This window comes from Chenopodium quinoa, unplaced genomic scaffold (assembly GCF_001683475.1).
Source record: "Chenopodium quinoa cultivar QQ74 unplaced genomic scaffold, ASM168347v1, whole genome shotgun sequence".
Lineage (NCBI taxonomy): Eukaryota > Viridiplantae > Streptophyta > Magnoliopsida > Caryophyllales > Amaranthaceae > Chenopodium > Chenopodium quinoa.
The window spans coordinates 1051202-1072057 of NW_018744268.1; the positions used below are offsets into that span (position 1 = coordinate 1051202).

At 34.4% G+C, this 20856-nt stretch overlaps 1 protein-coding gene and 1 long non-coding RNA gene across 2 annotated transcripts; one reads left to right on the top strand and one right to left on the bottom strand.

Annotated features, from left to right (window-relative positions):
• Positions 1-4728: 4728 nt before the first annotated feature.
• LOC110694868 (ubiquitin-like-specific protease ESD4) lies at positions 4729-14583 on the bottom strand. Its single transcript, XM_021872036.1, has 9 exons — positions 13361-14583; positions 13148-13227; positions 12978-13071; positions 12790-12888; positions 11151-11243; positions 10954-11073; positions 9372-9475; positions 6897-6969; positions 4729-5155 (listed from the first exon to the last, which is right to left on the bottom strand). The coding sequence occupies exons 1-9, from the start codon at positions 14192-14194 to the stop codon at positions 5093-5095; spliced, it is 1560 nt and encodes a 519-aa protein (XP_021727728.1). The 5' UTR covers positions 14195-14583; the 3' UTR covers positions 4729-5092.
• A 171-nt stretch (positions 14584-14754) lies between these two features.
• LOC110694869 lies at positions 14755-17928 on the top strand. The gene is made up of 2 exons (XR_002505956.1): positions 14755-14984; positions 17458-17928. It is a non-coding gene; the product is annotated as an uncharacterized LOC110694869 (long non-coding RNA).
• Positions 17929-20856: the final 2928 nt, after the last annotated feature.

The following is a 20856-nucleotide window of genomic DNA, read 5'->3' on the forward strand; positions in this document are numbered from 1 at the left end:
TTATTAACTTGTAATATAAATACCCCTTTGGGGTTTTATACTCTCTTAACAATTATTCACTCGTTTAGTTCAGTTCAGTTTATTTTTATTTTCTCTCTCTTAGGGTTAGATTATTTTCTCTCTCTAGTTGAGGAGAAAGTTTAGAGAGAGAAAGTTTGGATTTTTTCATGGAGTTTTGAGAGGTTGAAGAAGCAATTTGTGGAATTTTTCTTATCACATATTCAATGAGTCGTCCTAACTTTCTCTTATCTTTATTGCTTTCCGTTATTTCTTGTTTTGATTAATTGTTTATTTATTAAAGTTGTTAATTATTTTAATAGTTTAATTTTAGCTTTAATTCTAGTTTTACCTAGCTTTTCGTGTTCTTTTTATCATGTTAGCCTAGATTTTATTCTAGGGAATTGGATGAAGATTATGTTGATAAATTGAATGATTGATTGTGATTTGTATGAAATTGATTCTTGATTATTGTGTATGGATGATGCTTATATGGATTAGAATCTTTCTAGCTAATTGGTTCTATGTTATTAATTGTGCTTTCCATCAATTGTGCGAAAGTGAGTTAATTGAGAGTCTAAATTCCTCCATACCAGGCTAGTTGCACGAGAGTGAATTAGTAAAGTAGGATAATTAACATGCTTAATTGCGCGAGAGTGAGTTGAGTGTGTTGATTGTTCCTAATTGAGGTCATTTTCATCTAATTGCAATGTTGTTGTTGAATGAATTAATGTAATTGGATTCCAATTTCCAGTGTTGCCTTGCTTTAATTTTATGCTTGTTTGTTGTTAGACCTTTATAGATATTGTGTCTTACTTGCATAATAGCTCCCCTTCAGACCAACTTGATGCAATAAGAACTCGTAGTTCGGATCCCGCTTGTGCCCGCCTTGAAGTATCGACCGTCAGAAGCCCCGACCACCGCACTACGTCACCTAAATATACATGAGTGCTCCTTTGATTTAATTGCCCGCTTGTATTGCTTTGTGCTAGCAAGCCCCTCTTCCGCTCAAGGGTAGCGTTCTTGCCTCCAAAAGGCTAGAGCGCGCCGCACATTTTGGGGTCCAAACTCCCGGACCGTGACACCTAGCCTTGCAAATGGCTTAGCCATGCGAGGGATACGCTAGCACTAGCAATTGGAAGCAAGCACTGGCCGCAAGCCTAGCTTGGTGCATGCACGCACTAGCTAGGCCTGATGGCCGAAGTGCGTGTTGTTGCTAGCACTAGTCGAGTGCGGGGCACTGCTAGCACAAGCTAGCAAGGTCAGCAGCTATACACGTAGCGTGTTGGGCCTCGTTGAAAGTTTTTGCGCCTAGCAAGCACTAGCAGCCCGCAAGAGCATACGAGCTTGCGGCAGCAACAACAGGAAAAGGCTACACATACAATGGTTGTATGTGGTGGCCTGCATACAAACCATTGTTGACAGCATTTGATTGGTTTGCAGTTTAGGGTCCACTTTCCCCATCTTGTTTCACCCTATTTTTTCCCTTTTATTTTTTTCCTCCCTTTTGACGTGGCATACATACAATGGTATTATATGTGGGCTACCACATACAACCATCGCGGAAACAACGCCCAACAGCATGAGTTGCCCGCAAGCGCACAAGACCTGTTGTGCTGCGATGGGCTGTTGCTGGCAGCCGAGAGCACAAGGCTGTCAGCTCTGGCATGCCTTGCTGCTCAAGGAAACCGCTAACTGGCCGCTCTTTATTGACCCGATTTTGCTTGGGGAACAAGGAAGGCCTTGTGGTCTTCACCTAACCCTCCCATATTTGTGCCACTTGTTTGATTATATGACTTTGTATTTAATTTGTTTTAGAATGAAATTAAATGCAATTATTTCTCAAAGTCCCACATTGATTGGAAATGAAAGGGATGGAGATGTCACTCCTATAATTACCCAAGGCGTCTCTTAGGAATTGTTGCAAGAGTTGAACTCTATAAAAGACATCTCAATTGAGAAAACCTGATAAGAAGATCATCTTTTTTAGTAGTGTTAATATTAGCCTAGCCGGTAATATTAGCTAAGGCCCCGTTCTCTTCACCTTAATTTTGCTGAACTGAAATTATTTTTACTGAACTGAAATTATTTTTGCTGAACTTAAATTATTTTTACCAAACTTAAATTATTTTTACTGAACTGAAATTATTTTTGCTGAACTGAAATTATTTTTACAGATTTTCTATTATAATTCTTCTTTAATAAAACTGAATTTTGCTGAACTGAACTTATTTTTACTGAACTGAAATTATTTTTACTGAAATGAAATTAATTTTACTGAACAGAACTTATTTTTATTGAACTAAAATTATTTTTACTTAATATTATTTTTTTAAGGTGAAAAGAACAGGGCCTAAGTTTGGGCGCGCGGATGGAATACGTAGGAGGGGTCGCGCTTGAGGCTCCTTCTCCATTCGTGAGTTCGTGCTAAGTGAAAAACACAAATCAAGGGTATGATTGTATTTCTCTCCCTTTGTTATTAATTATGTGGTTGTTAATTAGTATGTGCATGTTTAGTTGCTTTAATTTGTGTGCGGAATTGGGCGGGTTTTTTTTCCGCGTAGTGTTGGACACTACGAAACCCAACAAATTGGACACAAGATTTTTTATTGTGGTAATAAATATTAGAGAACGGTAAAAATACAAAATTATCCATATGACTATACATAAACTAAAAAAATCAAGTGTTGAAAAGCAAGAGTATATTAGGTATTTACACTGTGAACATAGATATTTTTTTCCTAAAATGATTATGGTGCAATATTTATAAGGAAAAATTGTTGGGAATAATCCCACCTTTTGAGCATCCGCGATAAATAATCCCACATTTCGGATTTTTTTTAATAAGCCCACATTTATACCCAATCCGCTCAAAATGGTTCCGGGTGACCAGTAACCGGTTGAAGAGATAATTTTTTTTATTAAGTTTATTTTACACATGTCACAATTTAATTTGTCCAAATTTTTTTTAAAAAAAAGTAAAATCAAATTAAAAAAGAAAAAAAAAACCAACAACACCAAGTTTCAGCCACCACTATCTCCACCCACCACTCAAACCCAGACCTCGGAACTACCACCTCATCCAGCCCCGATACCATCGTCCGTCGCCGCCAAGAAACCAACGCGACACCATGCCGACTAGGATCCCACCCCAGCCAGCCCAACCCCAAAACCCCTTCAAAAAATCACAACCCACCAAACCTACCCCTTTCAAAAATCGCAACACACCAAACCAACCCCTTTCGAAAATTCGCAACCCACCAAACCAACTAGGAACGGTCGGAATGGGGGATAGGGAAGACTGGTGCGGTCGAAAAAAGAATAGGGGACGGGGAGAGGGTTGGGATCGAGACATGTAAGGGGTTTTCGAAGGGAAGGGGCTGGGATCAGTACGGGAAAGGCGTTTATCAAGGTAGGAAATCAGTCGCAACGTCGTGCCAAAGCTGTCGTTGGGGACTGGGTGGCCAGAGTCGCAAGGGTGGGGATTGAGGTCGGGGGTGGGTGGTTTTTTTATTTATTTTTTCCTTGTAAAATATCTAACTTTTTTTTAAAAAAAAATTTACCAAATATAAGTCGCCACGTGTCAAGTAACTTGTTATAACAGGTTACCTAACCGGTTAAGACCATTTTGAGCAGATTGGGTATAAAGGTGGAATATTAAAATTAAAAAAAAAAAAAAAAAAAAAGAGGGATTATTCCTAAAAAAAATTTCCTATTTATAAAACTTCCTTAAAAAGTGATACAATATTTTAAAAAATAAAGTAAGTAGATTAAATTACTAATTACAATACTCATTAATACTTCCTCTCTTGTTCTTTTCTTTAACACTTTCTTTGTGATTTTTTAATCCCTATAGCATTTTCTCAACAATAAATGATTATTATATTATTTTCCCTTAAAATTCGCAAACAATTCCAAATGTAAAAAACAAATTGGAACAAATGGAGAATTTAACAACATATTTCATGGTTACATTTGTTTTTATACATTACTAAAAAAAATTATTGATCAAAGGTAGCATATGAAAAAAATAATTATAATAATATAAAAAAATCAAAGGTAGTAATTCTAGGAGTTAATTGACATAAAGAATATCTTACAATTATAGCAAAATCACGACTTAGGAATCAAAGTAGATGCTATGTAAACATGGCATTACAACCTGGCAATAAAATCACTTTTCCACGTAGTTCAATAATGGCAAGCCTTCAAACACTTCAAAAGCTCTGAAAATCGTGCAACATATCCGTTTTTCTTTTATTGCACCATAAGAACTTTTTCACTATTCCTTAATCTTCTTTGACCATCTTTTGTGATTTATCCATTAAAAAAAATATAGTCATGTGGAATCAAATTACATTTGTCTCGAACTCTACTTTTCAAATATCAATTTTTAATAATTTTTACAAAAGTATAATTAAAGATATTAATAGCCAAAGTAATGTATTGGCAAGCGTAAAACCCCTATGGTGCAATAAAAAAAGAACGGAAGAAGTATATAATAATGACTAATCCAACAAGAATCAGGATAAGTTAAGGTACCTACTCCTGAAAGCTATCCTAGGCTCATCACTAATTGATAATTAACAAAGCCTTAACCTTAAAATGGAGGACCAAAAATCAAACTGCCGTTCGAAAAGCTTAAAACCGACTCTTCTGGTGCTCTAACCCTCGAGAAAATAAAAAGACCAATAAATTTAAAAAAAAAATCATAAACGACGAGGCGGCTGGTTATCTCTGATACAATTGCAACTGTGATGAGATCAAAAAACTGATTATCCATTTTCAGTAAACATGGTAAGCCCAATACAATTAACCTGAATCACATGGACCAGGCCAAAAGAAATAGGGTAGACAGAGTAGAGTTGTAGGTAAGCAAGAATCGCAACTACATATTATATACAAGCTTTTCAGTCAACTCACAATGCAAGATTCTAAATTTCTGCACAATCCAGCAAATTAAAGACCCCATGCTTTTTCCCCACGGCTGAGGTCATCTCAATCAAAGAACTTTTAAATCCCATTTGCCCACCACCTGACGCTGGTAAGTACATCTGCCAATACATTACAGGAATTATCTAACAGACAATGCATATTAGTCTGCTCTTAGCCTCAAAATCTCCTTTGCTGTTCTTTGTCGAAAATAAGGCATGTTTTCCTACAATAAGAAAATTGTTTAATCAAAAACCAGGAGTTCACATATTTATACCATATAAAAAATGCAAGGTTAGCCAATGTTGATGTCCAATAACATGGGCAGGTCAGATTTAGGCAAGTGCATTATATTTCACTGTCAAGACAGCTAACAATTGAACATGATCCAGCACCAGTTAGGAATTTAAGAAACAAAATGCCATAGAACATGTAACAACAATCTATCAATCATCTTCAAACGAATTATTCTATCATACGTTGATAAAATCTGGAAAACCATGAGGTAAAAATGTTATCTTCGAAGCTCATTGGCCTACAGTTATTCACGATGAGGGTAGTCACCATCCAGCACAACTCAGTAAATGTAAGTATACACTACTACTACTGAACTTCTAAAAATGAGATTGTGTGTGTGTGTGTGTGTGTGTGTGTGTGTGTGTGTGTGTGTGAGAGAGAGAGAGAGAGAGAGAGAGAGAGAGAGAGAGAGAGAGAGAGAGAGAGAGACAGAGGAAGATACTGTATATAGTGGGTATATTAATAATTGTCAATCACAATATGCTAGTGTCGTTCTTCTTGCCATTTTTAAAACCTACCTTGTATATGCGACTCTACCTTGTCAAATCCCTAGTTACCAATTCTTATTATAAGATTGGGCTACATAGCATTGTGTCTCATTAACCTCTCACTTGAGAACACAAGTTACACATCTATCACCTAAAATTTGGGTAAATAATTACATTTGCTCAAATTTACAAAACAACAGCTCAACCAAAGATGCTAGATGGATGACATTAAAAGAATTTTGTGTTGATCTTTAACAGTTTAATAGAATACAAACTTTTTTTTAATGGGAGATTCATCAACGAAATCGGCAACAAAAGCGACAGAAGTCAAAAGAAGAGTAGGTGGCCAAAGATGGGGGATTTGAGGATGAATTGGAGAAGGGATGGGATTTAGGTTATCAATCAAGGAACGGGGGAAGCTAATTTGGCTAAGAGCTGCGTGATTTGGGAGAGAAGATTAAGAATTGAAGGGAGAGATGAGAAGTGAGAGAGCCAGAAAGAGTCGACGCCGTTATTGAAGCGTAGAGGGAGATGGATTATTGAGCTAAAGGTGATACATTACAGAGGAGCAAATGAAGGAGGTATTAGTTGACGTGAAACAAGAACAAACAATTATCAGATGATGTAGTTTTTTGTTTTCAGTTTTCACAAGATATGTTTATAGTGGATCCCTCCCATATATTTTAGCAATAGGGTGTGTAGCAAAAAATTATCCGGGAGAAAAAAGATAAATGTGGATGAACTAAGTGATGAAAAATATCCACTACCTTTTATATACACCCAGGTGCACATAGAGGTAGGTGCACTCATATTATAATCTATTGAGCTTAATATCTCGGATTCATACTAGTTTCTACCTCACAATGAAAACACTCCTTTTCAATATGGAGAACAATGGGATTAGAGTCCTTGACCACAATTCTATTGAGAAAAAGGAAACATTATATGCCAGTACAATAGACTAAACCAGTTGGCAATTATAATTGAGGTGGTATACATCTAGACAGGCCTTTTTTCGTGCCAGAAGAACTCATGCACATATGCTCCATATAATTTGCTAGATCACAATTATAACAGAATACTTCTAGGAGGTTCAATAAGAATGATTGGTCAATTTATATACAGAAAAGGAGCAGAAGGAATTCCAATGTAGAATAATTGCAGTTAACCCAAGTTACATACCTGGGAAAAATGTAGACCCAAGCCTCTGCTATAAAAATCAGCATACTTGATCATAAACACACCACAATCAAACCTGTTCCAAAGCAGAACTTGATTTAAAACAATATTATTAACAATTAAAACTACAAACAAACAAAAACTTAAAACAAAAGCAACCCTACTCCTTAAAGGAAACAGAGTGGGAGGAAAAATATGAAAAAATAAATAAATAAATAAAAGAGACCATCTACAAATTTTGGAAAATTAAACTACTATGTATATCCGTAGCAGGTAAAGGTAAAACTATTTTATTTCTCTTGGGTAAGTTTAAAAGAACATACGGGCATAGAGCTATAATTCATTCTTACATAGTTGTCAATAAGAGTACAAGTCACAATACTCTTAACAAATTAAGAGAATTAATTTACTTGATACTAGTGTTTTCATCTTCACATTGGATTGATGTTATAGTTCATCCATGAGCCAAAGCAAGACAACTCGTATATTAACTATCTTCATCTTCAAACCCCAACAAGAGGCGAAGTCCGCAAAGGGTAACTGACGGTTGTATATGTGTCAGTATGTCGCCCTTTAGAGATCCCCAACATCCTCTTTGGCCTCAATTCAGATATATACCTTTAATATGAGATATTAACTTTATCTCAGCATGGTTGGTATTCTTTGTTCTTGTATCATATAGATGGAGGACTACTTGGCCTCTTCACTATGAAATTAATTATCAATTAATAATTACAAAATCCTAATATTAGAGCTAAGTAGACTTAAACCCAAGATCATTAAACAGCTGGTGGTTAGCTTGTTTTAATTTGCTATGTAAAGCTTTTTTGAAGTTCAGGTAATAATGTTCATCCCCGAATCTCATAATGTTAAATTGTAAATCATATAACGTTAGTAACTATTGTTTGGAAAACAAAAGATTCTGATACACGATGTATATGGAAACAAGGACTTGTTCTCATGGAATGCAGAAAACTAAGTCTAATAATTTGATATAAGCTATTATCAAAATGTTAAGAAAGTTACTATTCTTCAATTTATTTAGCCCATGTGAATATAGTTTAAGTTACGATATTTTTACAAAAAAAAATATGAAATTCTTCTTCATCTTGCTATATTAGTAAAATATTCTTGAAACTTTTGGCCACAACATAACCAATAATTTTGATCCAGCCATGTCATAATTACCTCATAACAAGGTATCAACTAAGTGTCCCTACCTGATCGTCAATTTTAATAATTGTAAATACCCTGTTAATATTCTAGTATACGACTTTTGTTGTGTCTTCAGGTGAAGAAAGATCACATGAAAAGGGGAGTACTTCTCAGATAAATACAGAATAGGTCAAGAACTTTCCTTTAGGGAGTGTTAAAAATGCTTTAAATTAAAGGGGTGTTTTTGGGTTAATTGTATTGGTGATGGGGTTAATTGTAGTGGTAATGTCAAACTTTTGATTGTACCACCATAATCATATTGAGAAAGTCCTTAACACAAGCTTGTAGTATAGGAGAAATGCTGAAATAGTTCCAACAAGGAGGCCCAAAAAAATGGACATATGTTGTCTCAAATAGCAGAAATCTAAAAAAAAAAAAAAAATCATAATGGGGCATTGAGATGATTGGTAAAAGATGGCTAAAGTTCACCAAGTTCAGCCTATTCCAGACAACCAAAGATCATAATGGGGCTAAATAATCCCAGCTAACTAGCAGTTAGATCTCTTCCTAAATGGCTAAAGTCTCTAAGTGAAACTCTTCTCCACCAACCACATTGTACTTAGGTCTAATGCATCATCATATGTATGCTTATCAATTACATCAAATTAGTAATTTTGACACTTATCTTCCTTCAAACTCTTCGATCAATGAGTAGCTCATTACACTTTGGGACTCCAACCTTTCAAGAACTGAGTTTCTATGGGCTAACCTAAATTTTATTGGGCTATAACACTTACATGAAAGGTTCATGCCAGGAGCATCTACCAAACAAAAGAATTACTGATTCACTAAAGTTCATCTCAAAAGCTATTATTGATTTTGATCAACAGCCATCTACAATTCGAATCACCTAACCCCAATTATAAAACCACTTACACAAACAAATTTGAAAAATCAATGAACTAATAATTCTAGAATCTTACATAACAAGATGCTAACATCCTTTAGATACCAGTACAATTTTCTCTTCACTAGCCATACCAAAATAATTCTTAAACTCTGTACTTCTCAATTTTATAATCAGCATCATAATTCACCTTAAACGAAGATCAAACATCAATTCCAAAGAAGAGAAGTAACTGAAGGTGGAAAGAAAGGAGAATTTGGTGCAAATTAAAAGGACACACATGAATTCCCACAAAAATAATACAGCACATAAACACAGATAAAAATAAAAAATAACTATCATCCAAAGGCATGTAAAAAAATAAAACTTGTCCTACTGAGAGAAGAATACAGCAAAATAAAAAGTTAAAAAAATACCCATTCTCTTGTTCTGGAAGGTCTTCCACAAACTCTTGCTTCCATGAATGAAGATCAATCTCTTGCCCGGTTTTGTCCTTGACTTCATCCGCAAAATATCTAGCCTAGAAATAAGGGCAAGAAGAAATCTTTCAATCAACGCAGAATTGAGATGTAAATATCCTAGTTGATCAATGTGATTGGTCTACACACACAAAAACAAGGGAAACAAACCCAAGGAAAAGGTATCCAGCAGAGCTAATTGCTACATGCATTAAAATTGTGAGAAGAGAATAAAGTAGGGGACTAGGTCAAATATGATGCTTTTTCAAGCTAACCTCAATATCTAAGTTAAAAGAAAAATTGAAGATTTACCTAACCAAATGTGAAGAGTACAGCCAAGTGCAAAAAGTGTTTTGAAAACATTGACAATGATTTACATGAGTTGGACTCCAACTTTTAAACTTAATTTACATTTAGTAAAAATCATATTATGGAAACTATGGCTGGATGTGAGAAAAGCTGAAATGTAAAACCCAAATTCAACTGGAAGATTTAGAGAATGCTCAAACATTAAAAGGTTAAGAATGCTGCTACTTAGTTTGTAGAAAGATTACAAAGGCAGGTAATCTTTACAGCAACAATATTAGGTCTTAATCCCAACGATGGGGACAAGTACAAGAATAGAGATTTATACTCAGCAAATCGAATTTTACTACACAGTACACATATAACACTCTCAAACCCAAGCCTGGGTAAAGGAAATGGGTTGTGTTAGCATATAACTCCCTCTCTAGTGCTAAGAGCCTGAGCCTTACAAAACCAATGATCCCCTTAGGCCCTTACATAGTTTAATTTAATTTATTTTTTTTAAAACAAAAGGTATTCATAATGACACACACCCACAACCTCTCACTAACAATGCAAAGTACTATCATCTGATCTATTTGGTTAATTTTATCACACTTGAAAGTTTTAAAAAACTTCCAAGACAATTAGTAATGAAAGCTTACTTGCAATATTTTTCAATACATTCACATCTACAAATTATTATAATTTATTCCTCAATAAATCGCAATTCTATTAGGGTACAAATGCTAAACTCATATTACTATTATTTGAATGCAATGTCAGAGGCAGTAAGCCATTCAAATCCTGAAAATTCTGCTGATGTTAAGTGAGTTAAAAGAGAAAGCTATCTGCCATATCCAGCAAGTGACCTGGATAATGATTGGCTTGATAGTGTAACTTTTGGTTTCAAAGAGGCAGATAACCAGACGCAGGATTATAACACAATAAAACTCAAATAAAAAGGAATTCAGTGCCACCAGTAAAACATAAGTTGAGACCCCTTTCCTAGGATAACACTAGGAGCCAAAAAAAAGGCATAGGAAGCTGGAAATATTAAAGTTCAGGATTTACTCTAAAGAGGCTTTTTCGATATTGATGTCTTGTAATTGACGTATTTTTTTATTTCTATTTCTAATAAACACATTTTGATAAGAAAATGTAATAAATTCATACAAGATAGATAGATCTCTTTGCAAGGAGTGATAACACATTAAAAATTCTGGACCCAATAATGGCTATTAGCAATACATACCAATATTCTCAAAACATGAAGATCTCTTCCACCCAATGAGTCTAGATACTGAAATGTTTTATCCTTCTTATTAATGACTGCCAAACACCAATGCACTTCCTTGTGGATAGGAACAAATATCTGCCATGTTGGAACATTCAGCTTAATAAACACATATATGATGAAATCAAATAACCATTGATAAGACAAAAACCTACTTTGTCACACTCCAAGAGTCCATATCCAAGCTTCCTCTGTGAAGTCCATCTTCTGACAGCTTTATAGTCATAGCCATTTCTTCCACCAATCAGCTGCACTCATGAGGAATAATCAATATTATAATCATTTACCAGTAGATAAAGGGTAAATCATCAGAATAGAATAACCAATACTGGATGACAAAGAGTCCATTTTTCAAAAGCACCAATATTACCCTAATCATCAAAGACTATTACAAGGCAGATGCCACCAATAACAGGCAGACATAACTGATAAGAGCGAAATTAAGTTTTATATACTTCCACCACAGACAATCACCACAAGCTTAGATTTGCAGCACTCACATCCATTTGCAAAATTCAAATTTTAAACACATTATACATACTGGTCATGTGCAAAATCCATTTGCAAAATTAAGATCCCTCAGTCATAGCCATTTCAGCCATAAGACCAGTGTTGCTCTATGGTGTAGAATGTGGGCTTCTAAGAAGGAGCACATTAAAAGGATTGAGGTTACGGAAATGCGAATGTTAAGGTGGATGTGCGTAAACACTATGAGAGATAGAATTAGAAATGAAGTTATTCGCAAGAAGGTAAGTGTGGCAAGCATTGCGGTCAAACTATGGGAAAATCGTTAGTGTTGATTTGGGCATGTAAGACGGAGACCCGAGGGCACACCGCTACGGAGAGTGGAAGAGTGGGACCATGGAGGTGTTAAACGAGGGAGAGAAGACCGTCAATGACTTAGTTAGGAGTTAGGAAGGATATGAAGTATATGGATTTGCATGAGGATAAGGCATTGGATCGTAAGGAATAGAGAATGAGGATCTTAGTCGATGATTACACGGAACAATCAAATTTGGTTCATGTAGCCAACCCCACCTATGGGATAAAGGCTTTAATTGATTGATTTTATGTGCAAAGAATCATTTCAGTGTCTTTCATTTGAATGAAAAAGTACGCACAATCAATATCAAACATGAATGACCAATGAGATCTGATTTCCAACATCACATAACCACCACTATAAAATTGTTAGTCCTAGCAGGTCCATGGAACAAGTCTGGGCCATATCTGGTTACATTGTCTTAATATAAGGACATAATTATCAAAATTGTTTTATTAATATAATATGGAAATTTACAATTTACAATATTACGATATGAACTTAATATTGATATATGTTTAGACATAGACCCAACCTAGACACTAGCCAGTCATGAACTTTCCAAATCGAGCAGATGATCCTCCAAAATTTTTTTTGTTAGGCTGGTCTTTTCAAGGCTTGTCCAATCCTCTTATCTACTCCTCAATACATTGTTATACAAAGTAAGCCATCGACAAATATCCCATAATTTATACAAGCATATGTATAACCCTTAATTGTACATGTGTTATTCTGATAACCAAGGCTTTGTTCTCATATGCTTTACAAAAATAATTCTTAGTTTGATATGTACTAATAAAATTTAAAAAAGGGCTACCCATGTTCAATTCAAACTAAAACAAGGTCATGATACGTTTTTGATAGGTTCAAATCATTTCAACTGAAAGGAAATAAGCTTACGTCCCAAACAAAGTATAGTCCAATAGAAAGCATAAAATCAGCATACTTGGCCAGGGAAATCAATTACAAACCTTCTTATAGAAAAATGTATTGAAGAAATGACAATTCAAAAATTTCTTTGGCTCTCTTCTTTCCCTCTCTTTCAGCAGCTCAAGATATACATTGATGACCTGGAACCAGAGAAAAAGGGGAGAGATGTCAGTGACAAATATGCTAGTATCACTCGTACAAAGATGAAAATTTGGGAAAAGCAACTCACTTCATCATTCAACCATGCACCGGGTCTCAGGCACTGCAAATGCTCACCAGTGATCTGGATGTTGGAGTTGTCATGGGTGACCAAAATCTTTCTCCTGCAGCAGAAGCAAACAAAAATATTATACAAGCAACACTTGTATACCATATGATCCATGTTTAACGCTTAAATACCGATTAGTATTTGAAAAGGCACGTGCAACATCTCTCTGTTCCTCTTCTGTCAGAGGCACAAAAGGCTCACGCAGCTTGTCCTGCAATTGCATAGTAAATAATATCAGTAACCTAAAACCCAGAAACAAACAAACAAAAATGTTAATCATGTACAGTATGATAATTAGACTTGTCACAGCCTCAAAGGCCAAAGCAATAGCAAGGAAAATCTACCTCTGCTGGTTTCTTCTGCTCCTTTGCTTTCTTGTCCATTTGTTTCTGCGACGACCGTAAAGACTGCAACTTAGCCTCTTGTATTTTGATTTCAGAATCTCTAGTACTTTGCCTAGGAGAATAATTTCGGTCTACATTAATCAGCATTTGTTTATATGCCTCACGGCCAAGTGCTACAACTTTACCAGAACGTTCAGCTTTGATCAAATCTGGCACCACCGAGAGACCTTGAATAGCACCATTTCTCAATGCTTTCCCATCCGATTCCCGGGTCTGTGGCTTTAATTCATAACCCTTCACCACTCTACCGTCATCAGAAACAACTGATCTTACTTCATGGCCATCTTCTACAATCTCCACCTCCTCCCACCCATTCGAAATCACATTTTCCTTCTCAGGCTCAGCTTCCACATCAATAACCTTCTTATCCTTACCTAACTTAAAATAGTGCAAAACGTTAACGGCATTTTGTTTCTTCTGCTCAAAAATAGTCCTCAAAGCATTCCCCATCGATTCCTTCTCCCCGAGCCCACTACTCCGACGCTTTAATCCACTCGACAATACTCCAAATCTGTTCGACCTAACAGGAGCATGAACCTCCCTTTTCAGCTTCTCCGGTTCAGGATACCGACTTAACCACGAAACAGCACTGGGTGGTGGTGAAGTAATCACCTTCTTATGGCTTTGAATACTAATTCTACGTTTCTTCGATGTATGCAATTCAATGTGATTAAGATAATAATGATTATGATTCGACGAACCAATAGAAGGAGATTGATTACATAAACTAAAACATTCATCCACCCGCTTACGATTATTTGTTAGGGCACCCATTGGCTAAATCCTAATCCATCTACCCACAACAATCGCAGATAATAATAGCAATATATACCATCAAATTCGACAAATAATCAACGAAATTTGAGAAATATAAACCCTACGAAAGAGAAAACAGATTTCAATCGAACAAACAAGTAAAGAATTCAAACCAGCAGCGAAATTGATGTCGTAAAAACCCTAGAAATTGAAAAAGAGAAATGGCAGGTAAATATGAAATCGAAATTCGGCAACTTAGCGATTGGCGCAGATGGAGAACGGGTGCAGAAGAGATGTGCGTAATTTTGGGTGTTAAAGAAAGAAATTGAAGATTAATGAATTTTGGGTTTTGAGAAATTCCCAATTTATTGAGTAACCGAAGGAGTTTACTACTAAAGCGGCGAAGTGGCAATATGTAAAAAAGAAATATATATATATATATATGTATATATATAGAATTAGGATCATCTGCGAACTAGCTTGAATAATACGAACTGAGAACTCATCCGAGCCGTCCATCACGTTAGATCTAAAAGTCTACACTTCACCCGCCTCATTAAGGGTATTTTCGTGATTTCATCTGTTGAATGACCTGCGTTCTAACTCTCACTCTCTCCTCTTCTTACTTTCTCTCTGTACGTTCTACTCTCGATCTCTCTGAAGGCGCGGTGAAGGCGATTTTAGCGTTCGACTTCGCTCTTCGATTTTGCTCTTCGATTTCATTGTTTTTTCTCCTTTGATTTCGTAAATTCTTTGTTGTTCTTCTGAGATTATCCTTTTTTTGCTGTGATTTGAACACTTTCAAGAGGTAATTTTCTGAATTTTTTTGTTTTGTGTACGTTCTTTATTGATTCACCATATAATTAGGGAATTTGCTTAGTTTTTGTTCGATTTTGTTGTTGATTTCTATTATTATTGCTTTTGGTTTGATTTCTATTGTTATATTGTTCTATTTCGTTTTTGTTTTCCATTTTACATATAATTAGGGCGTTTTTGTTTTCGATTTTACATATAATTAGGGTTTTTGCTTGTGTTTTTGTTCTTCTTTTGTTTTTGAATTAGATCTTGGAACTTCCCTGCCGGTTACTTCTAATCAAGTAATTCGAATTTTTTTCTTTGTTTGTTTTAATCAATTAGAGTGTTTTTAATGAATTATATTATCTCGAGCTTAAATAATTTAGGTTTTCGGTATATTTTTGTTAATTAATTTTCTGAATTTTGATGATTATTGGAATATTTGGGTTTACTATGATTGATAAGGATCTTAGATTCAATATTTTGGAGATGCTTTAATGCTTGATTTTGGTCATTTGGATCGATTTGCAATATAATCTGATGAACTAATTGCAATCGGAGATTTGTAAGTATTTGATGAATTGGTATGCTTGAATGCTGAATTTTTGTCATTTGTATATGTTTAATTGTTATATTGTTTAATGAATTTTAAAGCTTGAATGCTAATTTTTGTCCATAATACAACCAGTTACTCCTGTTGTTGGTGAGAAGCCTGGCTCTTTAAGAATGTCTAAATTTATTGCTGCGTGCTAAAGGCTCAGTACTTGTAGTAGTTGAGCGGTCTGTAAGAGATGTTGATTCAGACTCTTTTGATGTTGTCCATGCATTATAAAGATAATTGAGATTCATGATTTTGTTATTTGTTGTAAAAGGCGTATGAAATTTGGTCAATTAAATTTGCTTTGAACTATTGCATTGTGCAACATAATAACATAATGGGCATAGAGTATGTGTGCAATGCAGTAGTTTGAATTTCCAATATATAGAAAACTCTAGTATTATTTACTTTATGGGGGGTGCCCATAGAGTAGTCCTTCAATTGCGGATCCATACTGAACTAGAAGAAACCATCCACTCAATTATTCATTTTACCTTATGTAATTTACTTTTAAGTTAAAATTATTTACTTTTGAGTTTAAATTGTTTACTTTTAAGTTTAAATTATTTACTTGGTTTTGTTCGTACGGGTAAACTTCTCATCTTGCTTTAATTTTCATGATCACAGTTCCTAGTTGGGTGATGTTTGTATCTGTTATTTTACAACTATTGGATAGGTCTTGGTAAGATACTAAGATGATATTATTTAGGTGCTTGTAATTTGAATGCCATTTGTCTAGTAGTATTTTTATTAATATTATATAACAGAGAAGGCTTTGATGTTGCTGCCTGCCACCATGCTTAGTAGGCCTTGACTCTGATAATGTCTATGTTGAAACTTTTAACACAATGATTAACTTGTCTAATTGACGTTATAATGGTAATGGTCCAAAATTCGCAATGCATGTACATATATTATACGTAATATTTTTTTTTAATGACTTTTGAGAACTTTTTATTTACTTTTGAGTCATTTTGTTTTACTTTGAATGTTTAATATATACTAGCCTACTAGCTCAACAGATAAAGCATTGTGCATAAATGCATAAAAGATGTGGGTTCGAATCCCACGTAGGGGTTCATTCATTAGACATAACTATTTTTTTTATTCACTCTACTTTTGAGATTTTTTTTAGTTACTTTTAGAATATTTTGATTCGATTAACTTTACATTCTTTTTTATTTACTATAGAGACCATGAAACTTATTTTTTTTTCTCTACTTTTGAGATCTTTTTATTTACTTTTAGAATGTTTCAATTTTCTTTAAAGTCATTTTTATTTACTTTATATTCTTTTTTATTTACTATAGAGACCATGAAATTATTTTTTTATTCACTCTACTTTTGAGATTTTTTAATTAACTTTTAAAATATTTCAATTTACTTCAAAGTCTTTTTTTATTTACTTTATATTCTTTTTTATATACCCCGTAGCTATCTGTGGCTAGGGAGCAGGGGTGAGTTTAGAAAATGTACATTAATAGATAGAACTATAGAAGTATATGAAAAAATAATACTTGTATATATAAATACAGTTAAAAATAACAAATTAATTAAGCTTTTGTCATTATATTACAAAAGAAATACATCATCAACCTCTCAAAACCAAAAGTTGAGCTGGTATAAAGTAGTGTATAATTTCAACCTAGCTAGAACTCTATGTATTATACTATGTGATCTGATGGTATAACGCTAGAGCAAAATAGCTAGGAATTGAACTGAAAAACCATTTCAAACAAGTTACATACATCAATCTAGCATATTTCACTAAACATAGTAGCAATATTATATGAGTAGCACCCAATAAGATTAATATATACCATAGTATAAGGCAAGATATCTATCTTTTTTTTATATAGCTTACCTATAATTTTTTGAAAATTTTCAGGGTGGCAGGTATCTGTAACACCCCTTGATAATCATAACCAAACACGTCGGCTGATAATGGAAGCAACGTAACAATGTGTTGCTGGTTGTTGTTGTTGAGTGGGTTAGGCAGTTGAATTGGGCATATATGTGGTGGGTTGCAAGGTACTTGAGGCTGGCAGCAAGTGGGGGTGATGAGGGGTGTGATGATGTGTTGCTATATCTTTCTGGATGTATTTAGTTCTACATCTCATATGCCCTATTTAATTTTTCTTGAGCCAAGTTTTGGTGCCTCCAACTCCTCTGTTGTCCTACCATGGCTAGCTGCTGAAAAAATCCAAGTATATATATATGTTTTTTTTGTTTACTTCTGCGATAATTTTATTTACTTTCCTTTACTTCGAATGTTTAATATATACTAGCCTACTTTGATAGATCAGTTTATTTACTTTTAAGATATTTTGAGTTACCTTTAAGTAATTTTTCTTTACTACGAATGTTTTATATACTAGCTCTATTTATTATGTTGAATTACTTTGCATGACTTGTTTTCTTTGTTAGAATTGGTACTACATCAACATGTTAATAACACAAATCTACTAGCTCGATTGGTAGAAAGAGATAATATTAAAGTGTTTAACATTAAATATATCCAAAGTCAATTAATTTTCAATACACCTTTAAGCTAAGTTGACTTACTTTTTGGTTATTTCAATTTACTTTTGAGGTATTTTGAATGCCTTTCGAGTATTTTATATTTACTTTTAGAGATAACCTATGTAGAATCGAACCTACACCTCTATGCATCCGCATAGTTGTAGACACCCATTTGTGTCTCCCAAAACCAAACCCGGTGATGAGTACCTTTCACGTCAAATCATAATGGAATGAAGCTAAAGTGTGGAAAGTTTAGTGTTGCGGATAGTTTTTAATTTCTTTTCTCTTCTCTCTGTTTTTGAAAATTTATTTTAAGAAAACAGTCAAACTAGTTTGGTTGGTCCATGATATGGGTACAATAGTAGTGTAGTTGGATGGAGCTTGACAAGAGCTTTCCAACGATATATTATAAGCCCAATTCCGATGAATATTGAAGAAGTTATGGCCAATTTATTAAACTGGGCTCGGTTTGAGCCTTATATGCGACCCAATGATCTAGGGAATGGCCTAATATGATTTATCATTCCTAATGCAATTAGGAATGGTTGTAGTCTTCTAAATTCTTGTAGAAGGTTCTTTTCATTCCTAATTCAATTAGCATTGATAAATTGACTTTTGTTGACTTTTCAGAGTTTTAATTAAAATTAAATAGCATTTTCGAGGAAAAGATACGATTTTATCCTTCAGTTCGGCAAACTTATCTGATTTTCGAAAACGCGTTAAAAACAGGTTTGGCGCCTGGAACCAGGCCTGGCGCCAGCCATTGGCGCGTGGTGCTGGCGCCAGCCTTGTTTTGCGTGCGCCAGCTCTGTTTTACGTGCGCCAAGTGCTCTGTTTTGATATTTTATCTTTATGGCTGATTTCTCTATAAATAACGTATTAAAAATTCCGTTTTCATTCATCTACAATCAGTTTTCATTCACAATCATTAATTCTCTAATTCTCTCTTTAATCATTCACCAATTCTCATCAAGTTTTCTTCTTTAATTCATTAATTCATCTTTCTCTTTCTTTTTCTACCTTGCTTTTTCATACAAAATTCCGCATTCACAAAATCTAGAAACACCTAGCCATATTCGAAGTTGCCATCGCCCTAAACGTGAAAGGTTTAATTTCTGAGGGTTTAGTCCCAAATCTCTATTTCAATTATTTGATTTAATTGTTTGATTATTATTTTCCTTGAAGTTACTAACGCGTGTATTTTTTTATTAGAAAGAGGTACGAGGCATCAAAGTAAGTACTTTAATGGTTTTAATTGGTGTTATGATGTAGAAATCATGTTTATATTGTTATTATGATATTCCTAGTATCATGTCTAGAGTAATTTTAATATTAAATATGATTTCTGCGATGCTTCCTATGTTCTTCCTAATATTTATGATTGTTAGTATCATGTTAGGGTTAAAGATTTGATTTTTATTGTTTAGCGACATGCTAGGGTTTGTTATTAATCTTGTTAGTATCATGCCTAAGATCTTGCTATTATTATGCTTTAATGTTAACATGAACATGATTATGATTATAATTGTTATAATTTATGATGATCATGAATATTATTATTATTATTATTATTATTATTATTATTATTATTATTATTATTATTATTATTGTCATGATTATGATTATGCTCTTATATGATTTTTATTATCATGATTATAATATTATTATTCATGATTGATTATTATTATGTTGCTTGATATTTATTGTTATTGCTTGATCACGCCTTTATGCATGTTTAAAGGGAATTTGTACTTGTAATCACGCTTAATTAGATAATTAATAATCTTGTTAGGGTTAATATGATTATAATTCAAGTGATCGCCAATAATAGTTTTATTTGTGCATTAATATTCAACCAACATAGATAAACAGGTTTAGGGTTAATCCTATTGATTGTATGTTAATCAGAAAGTGCACATGAATACGATCAGAATAAAGTAGAGGCCTATTATTAGGGCAGGTTCAATCTCTTTTAGGTTGGATTTGTACCTTCATCCCCGAACCCTTATTTGGTTTAAGACCTTATGGAGTTGACGATCTCTTGGATCGTTAAGGGGTGTAACCTTAACCATGTGAACAGTTTACAAGTTCCTAAAACTTTAGTGTATGATCACAGTGGGGTTCAAGCTAGGGGTTAACGCTTGAATTTATTTCACACAGTATTTGGCGACTCCGCTGGGGAGGATTTCTATTTTAATTCCTGAATTTGTTTCGGCAATGATTTAGAATGAGTGGATGAGACTCGAAACGTTCTAAGTATTTCATGTGCGTAATTTTGATTAACATTATTGTCATATGCATAAAAAAGATCTCATTGGAAAGACCATCCGTAATGAGTTAAAAACATAGGATTTTACATGTAGGAAATTTGAGAAATATCTTTCACAACTAGGACCGAAATAACACCGCGTGAAATCAGAAAATTTTATCGAGCACAGACAGCTGCTGAGGCATGTGGGAAGTAGCATCAGGAGCCAGAGCATTGGCGCCAGCATTTTAACCGTAGCACCAGATGCCAGCACTGGCGCCAGGCGCTACAGCTAAAAGCTAGCGCCAGTCTCTGATTGCTGGCGCCAACCTCCCCCAATACCGAGCCAGAAATATGCGTTCTAATTTCGACCGATTTTTCGTATTGTTTGCTCGATCCTACTTCCTGTTTGAATTTTTTCTCTCTTTTCTGAAACCCATATGTGTTCTACATATGGACGTAACCCTCTGAGAATTCATGCTCCATCTACCCGATTGAACACTCCGTGCAACAAAG

What these genes read in the sequence shown, in the direction of transcription:
- LOC110694868 (XM_021872036.1), bottom strand. Translation starts at nt 14,194, where the DNA reads ATGGGTGCCCTAACAAATAATCGTAAGCGGGTGGATGAATGTTTTAGT. An exon ending in GTGCATGGTTGAATGATGAA is followed by an intron (nt 12,889 to 12,977) that starts GTGAGTTGCTTT and finishes CTCTGGTTCCAG; the next exon opens with GTCATCAATGTATATCTTGA. An exon ending in GACTCTTGGAGTGTGACAAA is followed by an intron (nt 11,074 to 11,150) that starts GTAGGTTTTTGT and finishes CCAACATGGCAG; the next exon opens with ATATTTGTTCCTATCCACAA.